Raw genomic sequence first — 20,000 nt, 5'->3', positions numbered from 1 at the left:
CGACAGTCTACCGACAGCTAACCAACAGGTTACCGATCGGTTAAGAAAAAGAAAAATTGTGGTAAAAACGAGCAGTTAACGTGACATTCCGTAATGGTGATGTATGACTCGACAGACTTCACCTACTTACCGATCAACTGTTATCAGTTGTTATCAGATGCGTATAGGATATATCACTTGCGTAATTTACAACACACCAGACAATCTAAGAATTGCATTGGAAGATACTTTAATCGAAAACTCTGCTAAAAACTCTGAAAACCATAAGCTACGTATCAATACTTAGTTAGTAGAGGAGACAAACACTTTCCTTCAAATCGCCCTACAATGCAACGCGGCCTCTTAATGTTATGTCATGTATAAAACAGTGGACAAAAGCCATATTAGTAGTATAAGTGCTGCTCAAGGTATCGTTATGAACTGCCTTTAGCTCTTTTCGCGTAGTTTAGAAGCAATAGACAAGTAAATGCTTACGATCATTTTAGTTTGTCCCGCCGACAGGTTACCGACACGTTACCGACAGGTTGCCAACAGGTCACCGACTGTCGGCCGACTGTTGGCCGACAGTCGGCCAACACTTTGGCCTCAAACATAACACAAACTGTCGGCCGACAGTTGGGCAACAGTCGGCCGACTGTTGGCCGACAGTCGGCCGACTGTTGCCCAACTGTCGGCCAACAGTCGGCCGACTGTCGGCCGACAGTTGACCGACAGTCGGCCGACAGGTTTTTTGGGGAGCTCTTCTTCACAATTACCCAATTTAGACACCTGAGGGATCTTTCAATTCCCGTTATCTGGTGCAAGGGGAGTTTGTAGTGTCTTGCTTTCTCACTTTCCATCATGCACAGATTTCAGATCAGTGATCTGCTACAGTTTTGTATTTTCGTTCCGTTTACGTGATTTTAATTCTTCACTTCATTGCGGTATGGAAAGGGGATGGTCCGGGTTAAATTTTGGCAAATTGACAAAGTTCCACTGACTTCAATACAATGAGCTGCTATCATGGTTATCAATGATAAATGTCGCTTTCAATGAAATGTACTGCAGCATTACTATCCATTAGATACACTAGTAATAAATTATTGTGTGCATGCAAGAAGTGAAGTGAGGCAGATGTGAAGGAAACCATATGCATGCAGATAAAATCTGTGCTACGAGAAACATGACAGTGTTACACAAAAAAAGGGAATATTGGTTAAAGTGTCTATCATGCACCTCAACAAATTTTTTCCAATTTATTTATTCTACCAAATGGTCCCAAATACATTGTGTTGTTTTAAGAATTAACCTTTTGATTGAAATTTCACTTTCTTATTGGCTTTGAAAGATGGGAAAAGTGGTCTTGACTTACTTTGAGCCATAACCGAGCAATGAAGGAGAATGGGTTTGATACCTGGTTGACGTCACAGACTGCTTTGCTTTGAGATAGTTGACGTTGAATATACAGCGATGCAAATTGATTTGTGACCTCTCCCCAGTATGGAACACATTCCCTTTCATTGCTCGGTTATTTATAAAAGTGTGACCACCTTTCCTTTCTTTCAAAGCCAATAAAAAAGTGAAATTCCAATCAAAAGGTTCTAAAAAGAACACAATGTACTTGGGACGATTTGGGAGAATGAATAAAGTGGAAAAGTTTGTTAGAGTGATACACACTTTCAGCAGAGTTATCATGAATCTAACCTCCTTTTGCAACTTTTCCCAAACCTAATCTCTTTCTGTTTTTTCTATCTTAACTTTTAGTTAAAAAACATAACCAAACAGTGCAAAATGTAGAGGATCGAATCACTAGCGTGCTGTGTCCTGGTCTTGGTACAGCTGTCGGTAGAATGCCTGTCAAACGATGTGCTTTTCAAATGAGGCAGGCTTATGAAATCTATGCTCTCAAACAAGAAAATCCAGTTATGGAACCAAAAGACCTGAGCACTGTGTGGGAGCATCATGAAGCAATGTTACAATATTCTTAAGTTATAGACTTGCAGTAAACTTAATGTTGTGACTAAAAGTAAGTAATCCAAAGAAATACAAAAACATCCAACATTGAAAAGTTGTGAATAAGGTTGATTTAAATGTGAAAGACAAAAAACAGAGCTATTAAAATAAGAATTCTTGTAGGTGGGAATATTACAAGTGTTGGATTTCTTTTAGTGGTTATGATTCAGAAAATAATTTAAAAGTGGAATTCCTTCACAACAACAGTAAATATCCTTACATCATATTTCTTTCTAGAAGAAAGATCCAGGAATTATTTATTTGTGTATTGGGGACTTTTGCACATATCCCAAAATGGGGCAAACATAATGTGTTTGTGCCCTTGTGGTAGATCAATAATTTGGGTATCACAAGTAAGAGGCAGTAGCCAAGCCATTGCATTGCCATAAAATTTGGAAAATAATATCCCATACAAATTAGACATAAATATAGCATGGGTCTTTGGAAGCAAGTACTGGTAGTGGATAAGTACATGTAATTTTTATCCAACCAGCTTTTCCACATTAATTTGTTATAATTATAATTATTATAAATTATTCATGAAGTATTTAGCCAGTTGCCACTCCTTATAATGGGTGCCACTGGCAAAACAATCTAGACTTGTAAATGGCTGTTAAATCATGAACATAGACCTTATTCATAAAATAATGGTAGTCAATTTCAGAACTCTTTTGTCCAAATGCAAATTAGCCTACCAAGTCTCAATACCATACAGTGAATTGAAAAGAATGCTTGCTCTTAAATGAGGCTTGGTAGGCTAATTTGGACATCAGCAAAAGAATAATAAAACAGTTGCTATTTATCAATAAGGTCTATAACCACTTGGGAATGCAGAAAGACACTATAGTCACTATAGCAATAGCAAAGATATCTGTTTACAAACATTGCTTTTGTTATTCAAATGTGCTAACCACAGGAACAAAAGACCCTTTGTTTCAACAGCCAATGAGGCTCTGGTTGGCACATTAATGACAATAGGTGACGTCAACGATATCTTCCCTATAAGGCTAGGCTTAGTTGATTCTACTCAGTCCACTGTGGAGAAATTTAATTTACAATTCAAATACCCAACTTTTTGGCACTCCTGTCAAGTCTTCATCACCCCAGATGAAGAAAGGTTTCCTTAAATTATTTACGTTTATCGTGTGGGCGCGAGAAGATTAAATACATCGTTGTTTGTAACTTGCTTGTTGGTGATTGGCTGTTATTTTGTTGATATACAAAAGAAAGGGCGTCTCTCAATGTTGTGAATACCACAGGTATCGCGGGCCGTTTGCACAACGAATTTCCGACTTTTCGCCTACCTAAATGCAAGTATGGTCGAAGGACAAGGCAATAAGCAAAATGCTAAAGAAATGCAAAACGCGTCGTAGTTCAAAAAGCTTAGATGCAGAGGGACTGTTAAACATTTTGCAGATGATAAAGTATGTTTTGACTTACCGTACTTATTCAGCTATAAGCCGAGCGATTTTTACACAAATCCTCACTCAATTTGGGCAAATTTGAAGCCGTAGAAGGGGTCTCGGCTTATAGCCGAGTATTTTTGATAAGAAGAATTTTCTCAGCAAATTAAAACAGTAACAAATGAACGTGTATTCACTTACAAGCCGAACTAAATTAGTTGTAAAATGAAGAGAAGTTGTTGTTTCGATGTTGTTGGTGTAATATGGACTTTTATTACTTGGTGGCTCGTAAAGCTAAAACGAGCCGTTCGTGTTGTTGTGTGATCGCGATCGATCTTATTGCTCGTCTTCTTCCTCACTGCCTGTCTCGAATTCGTCGTCCATTTCCTCGTCTTCACTTTTTTTTTTCTTCTGGAATATTCTCGTCGAAGACTGCATCGTCTTCTGTGCCGTCGAGTGCGTTATAGAGAATATCGCGCCAGGCATGCTTTACCCATCAAAGGAACGAGGAGCCTGGGAACGAGACTTGTCACATGACACCATAGCAAACTTGAGACAAAAACGCAAGTGGATTTCTTCTTGTAGCGACATTTTCCAAGCAAATGGGTCTCGGCTTATAGCCGAGTATTATGCATTTACAATTCGTGGCAATCAAGTTGATTTTTTCCGTAAGAAGTTTGGGGTCTCGGCTTATAGCCGAGCTCGGCTTGTAGCCGAATAAGTACGGTATTATTTTTAAATAATTTAAGGTGCGTTTTGATTTTCTTCGACAACGCAAGTGACTGTTACTTGATAAAATAATTCAAAATCGTCTAGTTGTGATGCATTTGAAGCTACAGTTCTGCAAAATATAAGAGGAAGAAATTGCTGCAGTGGAGAGGTCTCAGACACGCCGCAACATGAAAACCCCTGGGCAAATACCTTCCGAAAATCGTGCACTTATCAAATGCCTTTGGAGCTGGGAAGACATTCTTTGTAACTAAACGGATTTCTTCGTCCTGAGCGAAAGTTTCCAAGACAGATAACAATAAATTTTTTTCTTTATTGAACTTAATGCAACGCTTTCCACTTAAAGAAATAAAGAAGTCTCGCGATGTGGCCGATTACCCTCCTCTCGTACCCTATCGTAAGAAGCGGTTTCCTCCATTCAAAACTCCGCTCTGTTCTTTTCGAAGACCGCGCGCTTCGTTCGAAAACCATAGACTGATGTCAGCTTAAAAATACGTTAGAATACCGGTCTGTGGAGATGCAAAGTTGTTGTCATTTTCGTCTGGTTCGAAAAACGTTTCTTCGGAAAATGTCTGCGAAAAGGTGAGCTAACTTTTTTTTTCCTTTTTGCTTCAACAAAAAGAAGATATTTATAGGCTTATTGATTTCCTAGTTATCTTTTCAAAATTCTCTTTCTTTACACGCTGTATTTTGCGTCGAAACTGTAAGAGGAAGCAAAAACGTTTTTCAAATAAGAAATCTATTTTTATATCTGGTCATATCTGACATTTTTAATCATGTTCTGTCATGCAATCCTCCTTTTTTGCGCAAAACGCAGAAAAAACGTAAAATGCAGACTGTGCAGACCGTCTGTAAAATGAAAATTCGGTTAGCCCGATTAGGCCTAAATAAGATTCAGGTTAGCCTGTTTACGGTTAGCTCGCAATAATAGAGAGGGTAACCCCATATTTTACCCCTGGTCTGCCGTAGTCTGCAGCCAGCGTTTTGGCGTGACCGTTTTTTGCGTGACTGATTTTATTTACAGCAGACAAGAGGCAACGTTAACAAGTGCGGCAACCTATCATCCAGTCATCCAAGTTTTAGGAATAGCTATGTCAGACGTCAGACATGTTAACAAGATTCCTACTATCAGAGGAACAGATATTATGAGAGATCCACGCTTGAACAAGGTAGGAGTTAAGATAGACGGCGATTCTCTGAGTTTAGCCCACGCTTGATCGATCAACCGGCTTGGCTGTTTTTCATGAGCTTCACTCGAGGTGAAATAAATTTGACATTTATAATGGACTGCAGTTGATTTTCTGCATCAGTGTAAAATTTCCTTGGAGACTGTGCTACTAAATTTCATTTTGACGACATAATTATTTGCCTCAGTGGTATTAATAAATTTTCTACGTGAATCATTTGCATAGTGTGGTCAACGAAATAACACGTGAATCCTACGTTTGTTCCACCTGTAAAGTTCATTTTGGTTTCGGTTTTTAATTCGTATATAATTCTCGTGTATGTATGTGCTACAAAACTCGAATAAGCTATAATTTTAATTTCTTGTGCAAATATCGCGTGATCGGAACCTATAGTATTTGTAAGCGGCACATTTGGACAAGTGACATTCTTTGATAGATGCGGATGGGGAGCAGTTTGCATAAAAAATGTTTTTGATATACTTCCGACTAGAACTTCTTTTAGGAAAATTTTTAAAACTTTATTTTGTTGACTGCTTCTTGTTGTAAGATCCTTGAAGCTCGTACCTTAAACGCGTGAAACATGTGTTTGCACATGTGCTCATCACGAGATATCATCATCATCATCATCTTCGCTCCATTTGCAAAATCAAAATTTTTAAATTCCTGAAGTATTTCTAGCAAGGCAACTCCATGAATTTTTTCCCATTATTTTTGTAAAATGTGCTGGCCATCATCTCCTGAACGGCCCCTCATTAACGTGTAAAATTGTCTGGCATTAGACAGATCAAAATCTTTCAAGTCTCTCTCCCAGGAATCAATGAGTTAAGGCACCAAATTAAAAATAGTTACTACTCCAAAAATGTTTAAACATTCAAAGTTAGTCAAAACTGGTAAAACTATCGAGAAGACAAAAAACCATTTGTACATGGACAGTGGGCGCCTCCTTGACTTTTAGTAGTTTTTTGAAATCACCATCTGAATTGCGAGCACTTCAGGTAAAGCATTTTTATGTTCTTGCTTTTGGCTTAAAGTGCCACTATGACAAACAAATCACTTCCTTTTTACTTCAGATTTTAACAGTGTGTTCGCTTAACACCTTGCTGGCAAAATTTTGAGACATTACTCATGTTCAAAACTGACCGATTGAAGTCATTTTCTTTGAAAGCCTAAAACTCCCGTGCTGCATATAAATTCAGCCGCATACACACGCATTGCATTCTTAAACCAGTGAGTCTTTCAATACTTTAAAATTAGTAATGGTGGTCATTTGAATTGGAAAATTCCAGTTAAAATAAACAGGTGTCTTTTTTAAATCAAGGTTTTTACACATGGGTCACTTAGAGTAAAATTGACTCACTTGACATAGTTTTGAAATCCACAGAAAAAGAATTTTTTTTTGGTCATAGTAGCACTTTAATTGAGGATGGTGCCTACTATCGTTATTGCACATATGTTCTGCGCATCTCGAGATCCTAGGGTTTCCTATTGGTGATGCTTACTAATTTAGGGATATTTTTGCGTGGTTTAAAACTATCCAGAGAAAGTAGATCTTATTAAGTACTTTTGGTATCCAAAAAGAAAATTTGGGGTATAAACCATGCACTTTTGAGAGATAATTGAAGGGCTGGATGCATAAACCTAGTAAGTGACAATTTCGGTCGATTTTTAGTTTTACTCAAAACTAGCCCAAATTTTGCAAGTTGACTGGAAATGAACTTAAGAACATTGCCCTGGTATTTTTTCAAATCCGATTTGAGCTTTATTTTTGAGAAATAAGCTATGCAAAAACACTATCAGCTTCGCATTTGAAAACAATGGAATTATGCAGAGAAAGTAGATCTTAGTACGTACTATTGGTATTCAAAAAGAAAATTGGGGGCAACCATGCATTTTTCAGAGATGATTTTAAAACTTAAGCTTAAAGCTTAAATAAGCTTCACTTTGAGAGAGAACACCATACATTGCTTTGCATTTTACAAATATTAAATTCATGAATTATCTTTTTGAGGTTACCCCCAATTTTCTTTTTGGATTTCAATAACACTTCTTAAGATCTAGATTTCCTGCATAATCGTAAACCAGGGCAAAAATACCTTTGAATTACCCAGTAGTAGGCACCGTCCCCTCCTTAAGAAAATGAGGCTGGTATATTAAGGCATATAACCAAGGAATTTACTGAGACAAAAGACTTTGAAGTGGGAGTTACTTTATACAGTGTAAACCAGGTATGAGACCTGGACTGTAGACTGTTGACTGAACGTTGAGTATGAATTTCAAAATAGTAAGTTTTGTTTTTAGCTAGGAAGCGCGTCTTATTAAGAATTAATGGGGGATTGGTTGGTAAAATAATTATTCTCTATCTCCATTACCCCTCCTCATCCCCCCTAAATTTAATATTTTTTTGATGATTTTAAGGGAACAGCATTTACTCTTGAAGAAAGGCAAATTCTTGGGATACATGGCCTGCTTCCTCCACGTATTGCAACGCAAGAGATCCAGTGTCAACGAGTTTATGCAGAGTTACACAAGAAAGCTAATGACCTTCAAAGATACATTCAACTAATGGCTCTGCTGGAAAGAAATGAATCATTATTCTTCAAACTTTTAATGGATCACACAGAAGAATTGATGCCAATAGTTTACACCCCAACAGTGGGACTGGCATGTCAGAAGTATGGTGTGATTTTCAGGAAACCCAGAGGACTATTTGTGTCTATACATGACCTAGGACATGTTGAAGAACTTTTGGAAAACTGGCCTGTTGAGGATGTTAAGGTATTAAAGGCATTGTTGGTCAATATTACTCTGTATATGTGGTTTGGGGTTAAAACGAGAGGGCTTGTTTTTGAAAGTACCAGTAAAATTGTCAGGCAGAATAAATCTAGGAGTCAAGTGGTTAACTTAACCCATTGACTCCTGGGGATTCCCCATTATTGACGAGTAAAATGGTCTGGTGTTAGGCAGAATAAAATAAGTTAAGTATGGCCGGTTTAGGGTGGTTTAGGGGTGAACAGGTTAAAGGAGATATTTGAAAGGGTTTATCAGTCTTGGAAGATGTTAACCTTTATATATAAAGTCTATCAAGTCATATAAAGTAAAAACCAGGGAGTAACCATTTTTTCGCAGGTGGGAATTTTTAATGTTTTTGGTATAATGAAGTTAGCAGAAAAGCTGTGGCGACATCTGCTGCATCTTAAATGTCTAACAGCACAAGAAACTGGCAGTGGATCACCTTTTATATCATAAAAAGTACACTTTTCAAATGCGTGTAATGACATGAGCTGTCAATCTCTCCCTTCTTAGGCTATTTCAAACAAAGAATAAGAATAGTAATAATAATAATAATAATAATAATAATAATAATAATAATAATAATAATAATAATAATAATAATTGTTGTTCCATCACCCATTATAACAGCAGGCCATTCTTGTTTTCCAGGCCCCAGTTGTTCAAAGGGTGGATAGCGCTACCCACTGGATAAATCACTATCCACTGGATATCTCAATTTTTGGTTTTCCTAGTGTTTATGCACTGGGTAGTGATTTAACCGGTGGATAGTGTTATCCACCTTTTGAACAACCGTGGCCTGATCACTAATCCATGGAAAATTATTGAAGTGAAGATTAATAGTTAATGTTCAGTTAAGCATGTTCACCTCTTTTTGGCCACAAAAAGCGAGCTCTCATTTGCCTACCCTCTCCCTTTCCTGTTATTTCATACGTTTCAGACTTGTGCCACAGGCTGCAAGAAGCCACCACTCCTCTCCCTTCCCTCCCCTTCCCAGGATTTTTAGATCCTACTGTTGGAGGGATGGACCCTTTCCACTTTGGATTTTGCAGTAAACTTGGGGCATCATTTAAAAAATCCAGATATATACACATGTGTACAATGCAGAGCTAATAATCCTCCAAAAACACATTAATATTTCATGAGCGAAACAGCCTATCAGGTCACTGAAAAACGTCACGTGCATGAGCTTTAAAAACCAATAAAACATTCCTCATTAGAATTATTTACATGTATATAAAGCATACTAATAAGGGTTAGCCTTTTTTCTGTATGTTCATGTTCTCTTCTCACAATTTGAACCTTTGTTTGGACTCCAGATGGACGTGCTTTTCGTGGAATGTTCTTGAAGCTGTTCATTATACTCACGGGTTGTGTTTTATTGGGCTTAAAACCACTTGGCTTCGCCTCATGGTTTAAAACCTGACAAAACACTCCCCGTTAAGTTTATTAAACAATACCTAACTAGTGTCTTACTAGCGGATATAATTATACAAATCATGGACCCTAGGTCCATGGACCACACCTATGGATAAGCTTCATGGACCCCTTCATGGACCCATCCCATGGACTACCCCTGTGGACCACCCCTCATTTTGTAAATTGAATATATTTTACAAACAGAAATTTCTTTAGACAAAAGAGACAAGTGATGGTTTTTAAAATGAGAGAAGTGGTGGTTTTGTATACATCCCTTACGCACTAATAATGATAAGAGGAAAAGAGTGTGGCAAAAAATCTCACCGTATATTAGATTCATGCAAGTGTTATATTACTGATAATATTGTTGTTGCCTTTCTAAATTATTGTAGGCTATTGTCATGACAGATGGGGAACGTATTCTTGGCCTGGGGGACCTTGGCTGTTGTGGAATGGGTATTCCTGTTGGAAAACTTGCTCTTTATACTGTCTGTAGCAGAATTGATCCAAGAGCGTGTCTTCCAGTTATGATTGATGTTGGAACCAATAATCAGGTCTGATTTCATTATGCTCTTTTTGGTTGAGACTGTAAAATAGTCAGTTGTAGAAGAACGTTAACAAAATGCAGGTGACTTAAAGCCTAGTAATAGCTGTGGATATTATAGCAAGTGATGTTGTTTTTGATCTACTGTGTAACACCCTGCATATCAAACAATAACTATTTATTTATGTTATTAAATAGAGGATATTTCATGGCCGCACGGAGATACGAAATTTCTCTTAGAGTGTTGACACATATTTTCATGAGTGAGCGCAGTGCACTAGTGAAATATTTTTCCGCAGCCATGTAATATTCTATTTATTATAATTATTAACACCAGTGAAATACTAAATCATTTCACGAAAGGCATCAAAAGGTGCGATTTTTGTATGTAACCATAGCAACAGTGATCTTTCCACATGTGAAGAGATTTGTTTTTGTGCGAAAGCTCACTTGATATTCAGGGGCAGATGGAGGATTTTGTGATAGAGGGAGCCATGAGATATAGTATAACAGAACAGAACTGCGAACGGCGCACTTTTCTAGGGAGTTTCGGACACATGCTCCTCAGGGAAAATTTTTGAGGCTGAAGTTCTCTGAGATGCAATCTAGAGTATTCTGGACGCTTAAATTTAGCAAATGCCTGGATTCCATAATATTTAATAAACTACAGGTGTGGTTGTGGTCAATGAAGTAATTAACACTTTATGATGCTAGGATGGGCCGAAGCGATCGCAGCAAGAGCACAACCTCTCGCCAAAGGCGGCAATATTGTCTCCCTGAAAAATTGTCAAATCCAGTTTGTTTGAGACGGATATTTACTGCATGCATTCCGGGAGATTGGGTCATTTGCAACTAAAAATGTAGGCTTCAAACACAGATTCTAAGAAGATTTACATCAACAATTTCAACAAAGGAAATGTGTCCCAAGGACAGACCAATCATAAGAAAATTTAAAACTACATGTGATTAATTGTTTTCTTGGGCAGCCAATGTCATTAAATTTTGGCTTTTTTAATTCAGAGAGAGTACTCTAAAATACTCTTAAGTTCTTTTGGAAATTCATCTGACAGCAAGACAAGTTTTGGGTTCTGAACAGACACTAAAATAGGGTGACATAGCCCCTTTAAGGCTTTGACCTTTGCATTCTATACAGCTTCATGAAATGTATTTCATTTTTCATTACCGAAAATGTTGTCTTGTCACGCTTCAAATGTAGTTAGCAAATCAGGCAGCTTAGCGGTACATCACATTCTGGATTGCTGAACCGCTGCCTCAAAAATGTGATCACCGCCTTTGACATGGACATGGACAGGGAAACAGAAATCGTTGCCAACATTACTCAGAATTCAGGTGTCCTTTTTTGTTTTTCATGAACAAAACTTTGCCTATCCAAAGCTCATGTTCTGTGCGAATGTTTCTCTTGTTATTCTTAACATTAAAGGAAATTTCCAAGGAAAAGTAGCCAGCTAGTTCACATGCCACAGATCACTTTCATAAATGACCTACTGCCCTCATTTTGAAACAAAAATTCTTTTGAAATTTGCTCGTCTTAACGAGGCTAGTTAGGCTTAGTAGCATTAAAACAAAAGAATATTTTGTTTGGCCGCCATTATGAAAGAGGTCTATAGCTGGCGAATTTCTTTTTGTGGAATAAAATGCGACACCTGTATTAACATCTTTCAGCTTGTCTGTTTGAAGCTAGTTTATAAGGGCTGTTGATTTGAACAACATTCGAAAAATTTTCTTATTAGCAATGTTTATTAAAGAAAATGTATTTAAGTAACAAAGCTCGAAGTACCATCTGACACACTTTTACGAAAGAAAAAAATTCCTGGACAAAAGGAGGGGCCCCCAGGGCCCACCCCTAAATCCCTAAATTTCTATAGACACTACCGATCAGCTTTTTGTGTTCTGATAACTACCATAAAGCATGGCATTTGCAAAAGGCCTTAGGTGTTATTCAAAATTTGAGCCTTCATCACTTGCTCTTATCCAATTTGGTAGACTTTACTGGATGATCCATTATACATTGGTGTGCCACAGAAGCGGGTGACTGGTAAACCATATGATGATCTGATTGATGAGTTTATCCAAGCTGCTGTTAAGAGGTACAATCATAATGTCAAGCCCATTCTTCTTACTATATTTTGAAATGTTTTAAAATGATTTTTCTGTGTCCTGTGTGTTGTCATGGTAACAGTGCTGAAGTTATGTTTTAGTATTGTGGCAATAATATTTATGTGAAGGAACTTCTTTAATCTTCTCTTATTCACCTTCTGTGTGTTTGTTTAATGAAAAAAGGTCAATGCTATTAGAGTAAGAAGTGGGGGTTCAACAGATTTTGCTGAGCACGTATGCAAACATGTATCATAAACCTTAATAGATCTGCTTTCCCCATGCAGGTTTGGTAAATCTGTTTTGATCCAGTTTGAAGATTTTGGTAACCACAATGCCTTCCGATTCCTAGAGAAGTACAGAAACAAGATTTGCACTTTTAACGATGACATACAAGGTATTGTTTTCATAACGCATGAGCTAGAAAATACTGGAATCCTTCAAGCTTGTTCTTTGGATGCAGTTACCTTAAATGTGTTTGTCTACTACAGTATGTTTGACAAAAAAAAGTAAGCACCAACACCTTGTCTATCAGACAGTTGAACTGGGAAAGTTACCAGCCTGATGCGAGATACAGTGGAAGACTAAACGGAAAAAACAAGGACTCATAGTGTGCTTCTTGGATCTCCAATAGTAAAAATAATCATTATAATAATTGTCATCAAAAATGTTTAAAAAATTCATTAGCAGCTGTGTGTGTATATTGTATGGAGTGAACAGAGGATACTGGTCACCTGCTTTTCCTGTGTAAGGTGTCCACAAACTTATGCCACAATAAGTGGTAGTTAGCAATACGTTAAAATCAGGCTTGAACATTTGTTCTTTAAACTTACCTTTAAAAACTCCTTTGATTCCAGGCACAGCGTCTGTGACAGTTGCTGGAGTGCTTGCCGCACTGCGAATAACCAAGAACAAACTTGCAGATCACAAGTTTCTCTTTCAAGGTGCAGGAGAGGTTAGTAAAAGAAACAAATTCCTTGATGAGAGGTTTGTTTTTTGGGTTGTCATATTATTCACCATGGCTGCCACTATGAAACCGTTATGGAACAATACTGCCTCCTTGCAATTTTCATCATCCTCGGGTTGATCATCGTCATCATCATCATCAGCAGCAGCAGTAGCATTATCCTTATCATTGCTGCATCCTCGTGAATAGTAGGGAAGATATCGTTGATATCACCTATTGTCATTAATGTGCCAACCAGAGCCTCATTGGTTGTCGAAACAAAGGGTCTTTTGTTCCTGTGGTTGGCACATTTGACAAAAGCAATGTTTGTAAATAGATATATTCCCTATAACACAGAACTTGTCTCAGATAATTATAGACCCCAAATTATGAACACCCGCAAATAAGCCGCACCGTGAATTTTAACATCTCAAATTTTGGAAAAAAAAGTTTTTGAAAGAAATCAAAAAAAATTCGAGTCTTCAGAGGTCTTCTTCGTCCACTGTTCATCGAACGTAAACTCACTATTAACATTGAAACGGAAAATACTTTCAAAGTCTTATCACAGGCGGTCCAAATCTGCGAAGGGGGGTCCAAATCCGCTAGCGGATATGGACCGGGGGGGGGGGGGGGGGCAAATCCGCGGGGGGTCCAAATCCGCTGTGACACCGGTGCAGTGTGAGCTTAGAAGCCACTCAGTTAGAAGCAGGTCAATTTGTTGGGTGCGTTTGTTCCGGTGAAGGACTCAATGAATGAAATGAACTTATATTTGAAAAGCGGGTTAAAGACGAATCCCTTTGAAGCCACCAAATCGGTGGTTTAAGTGTCTTTAAAACAGGCAATTACTTTAATAAATCAGTAGCCCATAACTGGGAGCGAACAACAACCATATATTTCCGTCAGAGCGTTTTTACAAACCGATATATTTAGCGTCGGTGATTCATTTACCCTGAAGAGGGTATTCTCCCAGGAAGCCGACGATGCGCTCTTTTTATCCCCCTCTTTCCCATCAGTGCTCCGTTTTAAGGGTATTTAAAGCTTCTTAAGCAACTCTGAAAGGAAAGAAGTCGAGACAAGGATGTGAGATCCGGGGATCGAACTCAGGACCTCTTGCATCAAGGCTGCGCACTAACCGACTGCCATCCTTCCTCCTGATTGGAGGAGACGCGTTAGATCGGACGCGAAGATGGAAAACTGGACACCGGATGCAGCCTTTTTCAAGTTTCCCGCAGATAAGCCGCACCCCTGATTTCTAGCGGGTGTTTACGGTAGTCTAAATATGGATGTCATTTATTAGAGATTGAAAAGTATTTATTCCTTGCTTTGCATTCATAGGCTGCCATTGGTATTGCTGACTTACTTGTTCTTGCCATGATCAAGGAAGGATTATCTCAAGAAGAAGCCAGGAGCAAAATTTGGCTGGTGGATTCTAGAGGACTTATTGTAAAGGTGGTCTTTAGCTCTGCATTATCAGCTAAGAGGGCCAAAACTAAAATTTCCACTAACGGCCAACACATTCTTCCAAAAGATCTACCAGTGTATTTTCACAATAATTATTTCTCTCTTGGAAATTGTTTGAGAAATCTTTCATCAATAATATTGATCTTGCTCAAGGTCACCAACTTATTACCATCCCACATGGTATTTTGAGTACCAAAATTGCTACCCTTATCAAACAGATGTTCAGAATAAGCAAAGTGTGCAAGTTTAAGCAAAGTTTACAATCAACAAAAACAAAGCATTTTCTGTCCACTATAGATTGTGGTACTTTTGTAAGGCACCTTTACATGTCGCTTGGCAACGGTTGAAGGACACCTTAGGCAGGAATAAAACCAGCAATCCTGGTAACAAGACATGACAACCACCATCTAAAGTTGCATTTTGAATCACGCTACATTAGGGCCGTTTATGCGACAGAAAATAAGCCGCGGCTTAATCTGTCTAATTTTGTTCGCGTCTTATGTAAGCCGCTTACATAAGACGCGAACACCCCGTATAAATGGTACAAAATCTACGTTCACGGCTTATCCTAGCCTGGGAGTTTATACTCGTATAAATAGTTCCTTTCGCGTATTGTGTACGCCACGGCCAGAGTAAGCCGCGGCTTATTTTCTCTCGTATAAACGGCCCTATTGTTGAACCTGCAGCCCAGACGGACACTTTTTGAAGAACCTACAATCGACGTCAAAATTGTTGAGACACTCATATCCTTTTTGGTCTATTTCAAGCTCCGCGCGAAAATGCCCCCCTCCCCCTCACCCCCGGGACAATGTTGTGTTATTTTCTGTTTCCTACGAGCCTTGTCAACAGCGGTACAACCAGGTACAACATTGATTAGGGGGGAGAGGGAGGGGTATCCCGGAAAAGTACTTTTTGGACTATTTTTCTTTGAAAACGTTAACAATAAAAGTGTCGTCGCCAGTGTTCTCTGTTGGCAAACTGTCTCAACTAATTTTGTCGCCGATTGTAGGTAACCTAGATAAGCGACCTAACTCTCCAGAATTTCTGGTATACCAGTGGGTACAGCATCCAAGCCGTGTGACAGAGGTCGTAGGTTTGAATCGTACCAGGGACTCCTACTTGCTGTTCAGCTGTCGCTTCACTTGTTTTGAATCAAAACTTGTTTATCAAAGCATTTACACTTCTCATTTCTTTTTATTGTTGGGTCTTCAGGATCGTGCAGTCGGTGGTTTAAACGAACAGAAACTCAAATATGCACATTTAACAGAGCACATCAGTACCCTTGCTGAAGTTGTGAAGACCATTAAGCCAACTGTCATCATTGGTAAGAATTTAAAGTGATTGGTAAAGCACTTGGCTTCAGTGCGGTGCAGGAGGTGGTTGAGACCTGGGCCCCGTTTCTCGAAAGTCCCGAAACTTTTCGGGTGTCACAATTTCCTTTGTATCTCAAGAACGGAGAGGATTTAAGTCGTCAAAAGTTTACAGCCATTGTTCTTTTTGTTACCTTGAAAGCATGTTAAAAGATCGGCTTTCCAAAACAAGCGGTTGCCAGTTTCACAAATGGCTTTTCGGGCCCGAAAAGGTTTTGGAACTTTCGTGAAACGGGCCCCTGGCCAGATGCTAAACAGATTACTCTACCGGTATAATCGGTGTGCGACATGCAATACTAGATATGCAACCCAACAAACCTTATATAAGCCACACGTAAGAACGAACACTGGCAAGAAGATGATTTCATATAAAGAGATTGATTTGAACGCGTACACTTTTTCTAAAAAATACCAAACATTATTTACTGTCTGAGCAATACTCAAAACAACTGCATGGTCTCTTGAAACTAAGCATTATCTTTCGCTCTGTTTACAAAACTCCCCTTTTTCCTTGAACTTGTCCGCCTTACTTTTCCTTTATTTTCCTATTTTTAATCTTATTCCTCGCCTGTATATATAAATGTAACATCGATAGGTAACATGGGGATCAACTTGGAAACCGAATGGTTTATTTGGCAACCAGGTCTCAGACATTTGTATTTACATAGACACATCATTAGCAAACGTAAAAACTTTGTAACTAAATGAAGTAGCCACGTCAAGAGGAAATAAAAATTGTGTTGTATTGCATTGCGTTGCGTTGCGTTACATTGCATTGTATTGCATTGTATTGTGAGGACTCCATGTGAGGACTCCATCCACCTGGACAAACCATTAACAAACCGCTGACTTTTGGTCTGACTCCTACGTAACTACACAGGGTAATCAATGCTTGTCGCCTTTGATCTTCGTCAGGTGTTGCTGCGGTTGCTGGCGCATTTACTGAAGAGATTGTCAAGTCCATGGCTTCCTTTAATGACAGGCCTGTTATTTTTGCTCTCAGCAATCCAACCTCTAAAGCAGAGTGCACTGCAGAACAAGCGTATACTTGGACTGATGTAAGCAAGTGCTATCCCACCTGCAAAACATCATTTCAGTGCCCCTTTCCTGTGCTTAAATCTTCAGAAATGGTTTCATTGGATTCAGGGTAGAACGCAGGTGAAAAACGCTCAGTTTTTTAGTTGCTGGTGACTTTGTGACAGCTGATAAGGATTCATCTGATTGGCTGAGAGAGTGGCACCGGATATGTTGGCCCGTGGCGACTCGTTGAATGCACAGAATATGCAACACCAGTTTTACAACATCTGTAGCAAGTCGAACTAACGCAGCGATTGACTTGTTCGTATTAATTGTCAATACGAGAACAGACGCTAGCGCTTTTCTGTTGTTCCTTCCGCTTCTTTTTGGTACTTTGAAATAGAATTTTCCTTCAAATTCTTGAGATCGATTCGATCAAAGTTTAATTATATGCGGCCTTGTAACGGAGAAATAAGGATATTTATCGAAGTAATGTCCCAATTTTAAAATCAAGTTGACGTTTTGTTTCAAGTTTGCTGTACACCCTTACTGCGATTTTCATAATTTTGCACCATCGTCCAAACTGCGTTTTGGCTTCCATCAATCAAATGAAATCAGTTGATGCGTGACATAACCTACCTAGCAGCATCTTTCGTTCCCACGATACAATCTTAGATTCGAACTCGACACCGATGGAAAGAGATGGGATTTGTACGAATCTTTTTACTGAATAACCTCTAAAAGATATCATAATGGTATTTGAGTTGTGAACAAAACAAAAACTCCAATTCACTTTCCGGAGGAGGAGTAGATCTCCCCGGCTATGATCGGAAATTTGGTTGATGGAAGCCAAGACGCAGATGCTTTCTGTTGAATAGCCTTGGTTGTTATTTTGCAGGGCAAAGCTGTGTTTGCTAGTGGCAGCCCTTTTTCACCCGTGACCCTCCCTGATGGTCGCGAGTTCGTTCCAGGACAGGGCAACAATTCGTACATCTTTCCGGGTGTGGCGCTTGGGGTTATCGCCTCCAGAGCTCAGCACGTGACTGATGAGATGTTTCTTCTTGCTGCAGAGGTAATTACTGTCGCCATGACATCAGGTGTAAAATCGTGGCTTCAAATGTTTTTAACAGACCATTTTACAGTTGTAGCTTGGTTACCTGGACTAAGAATGGAAGCGAGACTGCCGTTGAGGTGACCCTGTTTTGATACAAACCTTTGTGCTTTTCTGATTTTAATGAAGACTAATTAGAATTACAACAAAACAATTTTAAGTGACAAAAGCAGTTAGGTCTGTATCAGTACAAGGTCACCGACAGCCTCGCAGCCATTCATAGGCTAGGTCACTGAGCAAACAAATGTAAAATGGCCTTTTTACAATGACTGCAAAATTCTCGCGCGCTTATTGGTTAATTTTTATTGTCAATAAGCAGCCGCGGACAGACACATAAATTTATAATTTATGCGAGGATGACGTGATATTGCTTGCGTCAGATTAAAGTTTCTCGCATTTTTGTCTCGCGTTCTTCTCGTGTTTTGACTTAATTTTGACCCCTCTGCCTTTTTGTCATTGTAAAAAAATAATAGAAATCAAAATGGCCGCCGTATCTGCAAAACGTAGCTTTAAGTAATATTTTTTAACCAATCACCGGCAATTACTGCTGACCTTCAAATGACCCAATCACAACTGCGCAAAGCAAACACGTGCAAGCGGCGAAAAGCGCGGGAAAAACCGTGCAAGCGAGTCCCAGTTGTTTTCCTTTTATCTCTGATTGGCTAAGAATGTGGCGCGAAAACGTCATTCGCTACAATGCCAATAGATTCCCGCAAAACAGTAGTCTTTTCTTAAATCATTTTGGTCTCAGGATTAAATCCGGACGGGTTCCTTAACCATTCACCTGTTTACCTTTTTTTTACCAGTCCCTTGCCGGTCAGGTAGCTCCGTCACAGTTAGAGAAAGGCTGCCTGTTCCCACCTCTCCGTGACATCAGAGAAGTCTCCTTTAAAGTGGCTGTCGACGTAGTTAAGCTTGCTTACACCAGTGGATTGGCCACCATCCACCCGGAACCCAGCGATAAGGAACAGTTGGTGAAAGATAATCTGTATTACCCTGAATATATCTCTTATATTCCTTCCACCTACGCCTGGCCAACGCAATAAATGAATAAAGAAATTCGTGGTGCGAGTACAAGTAGTACTGCGATTTCGATTTTTCCTTTGTGCACGCCCACTCGGGGAATTTCGGAACTTTGAACCGAATGCACGTGGTTAGAACAAAACACTCGAAGACGCAACGATCAACTGCTAACCCGGTGAGGAAAACTATTCTTGTCGACAATGTAAGAGATTCTAATTTTTTTTTTAATCCAATCACTTGGCGTAATCCACAACTAAAGCCAGTTAAAATTTCTAATATACGCGCGCGGGTTTTCATTTTAGAATTCTTTTTTGTGTGTGTGAAACACGATTTTTTTTCCAATTGTTAGTAATTGTCAAATGAACTTGAAAAACAAAAATCAAAATTCATTTTAATAGAAAAAAAAACAAAACATTTTAAAACTCCAGCGATATCACCTGTTACATGTCACTTGTCAGTTTTAATAGACGTGGGTGAATGTCAGTAAGAAGAGGAATAATTTAATTACTATTATAAATGGGGAACTATCAACACTCGCAGGGGTTTATTTAATTGTTAAAAATTTTTGAAAAAATTACTTCTTCAGTCGTTGAAGAATGAATGCTTCGTTTTTTATGGGATCAATGCTGAATATTTATTTAAAAAAATAAAGGAAATTGTTATAGTGTTTGGTCTTCTCAATTTTCTATTAGTTTTTATCACTCGACAAAAGACTCCTCCCCGCTCCCAGAGTCTTGCCTCGCGCACGATGTATGATTTCTGTCTCATTAAAATAGTAACGTGAAATAACAGTGCACATGTAAAAAGCCAATCAAAGTAACTAAAAAAACTGATGCAACTATTTAAGTCCAGTCTTGAAAAGAGAACAACAAGAGCTTCTTATCCTGCCCCCC

The 20,000-nt window shown here is 38.8% G+C and overlaps 2 protein-coding genes across 4 annotated transcripts in view; both read left to right on the top strand.

Annotated features, from left to right (window-relative positions):
• The window catches only part of LOC138052541 (uncharacterized), a 6,010-nt gene extending 3,888 nt beyond the window's left edge, over positions 1–2,122 (top strand). For both annotated transcript variants that reach the window (XM_068899083.1, XM_068899084.1), the window contains one exon: positions 1,744–2,122. In XM_068899083.1, the coding sequence (XP_068755184.1) occupies positions 1,744–1,967 (224 nt within the window). In that variant the 3' untranslated portion in view covers positions 1,968–2,122. The remainder of the gene's footprint in view (positions 1–1,743) is intronic.
• A 1,047-nt stretch (positions 2,123–3,169) lies between these two features.
• On the top strand, positions 3,170–19,774 carry LOC138052540 (NADP-dependent malic enzyme-like). 2 transcript variants are annotated; one of them, XM_068899082.1, is made up of 12 exons: positions 3,170–3,416; positions 5,152–5,293; positions 7,727–8,086; positions 9,913–10,074; positions 12,069–12,172; positions 12,467–12,576; positions 13,037–13,134; positions 14,461–14,574; positions 15,799–15,910; positions 16,872–17,014; positions 17,872–18,045; positions 18,891–19,774. In XM_068899082.1, exons 1-12 carry the CDS (start codon positions 3,301–3,303, stop codon positions 19,128–19,130), a joined length of 1,875 nt encoding a protein of 624 aa, XP_068755183.1. In that variant the 5' UTR covers positions 3,170–3,300; the 3' UTR covers positions 19,131–19,774. The 2 variants fall into 2 exon arrangements, with proteins under 2 accessions (XP_068755183.1, XP_068755181.1); XM_068899080.1 differs by having other exon boundaries at positions 5,149–5,293.
• The last annotated feature ends 226 nt before the right edge of the window (positions 19,775–20,000 follow it).

The sequence above is a fragment of the Montipora capricornis genome, chromosome 6 (genome assembly GCF_036669925.1).
Source record: "Montipora capricornis isolate CH-2021 chromosome 6, ASM3666992v2, whole genome shotgun sequence".
NCBI classification, from domain to species: domain Eukaryota; kingdom Metazoa; phylum Cnidaria; class Anthozoa; order Scleractinia; family Acroporidae; genus Montipora; species Montipora capricornis.
The sequence above is the reverse complement of the archived record's forward strand: the minus strand, read 5'-3'. Positions and strand labels throughout refer to the sequence as shown.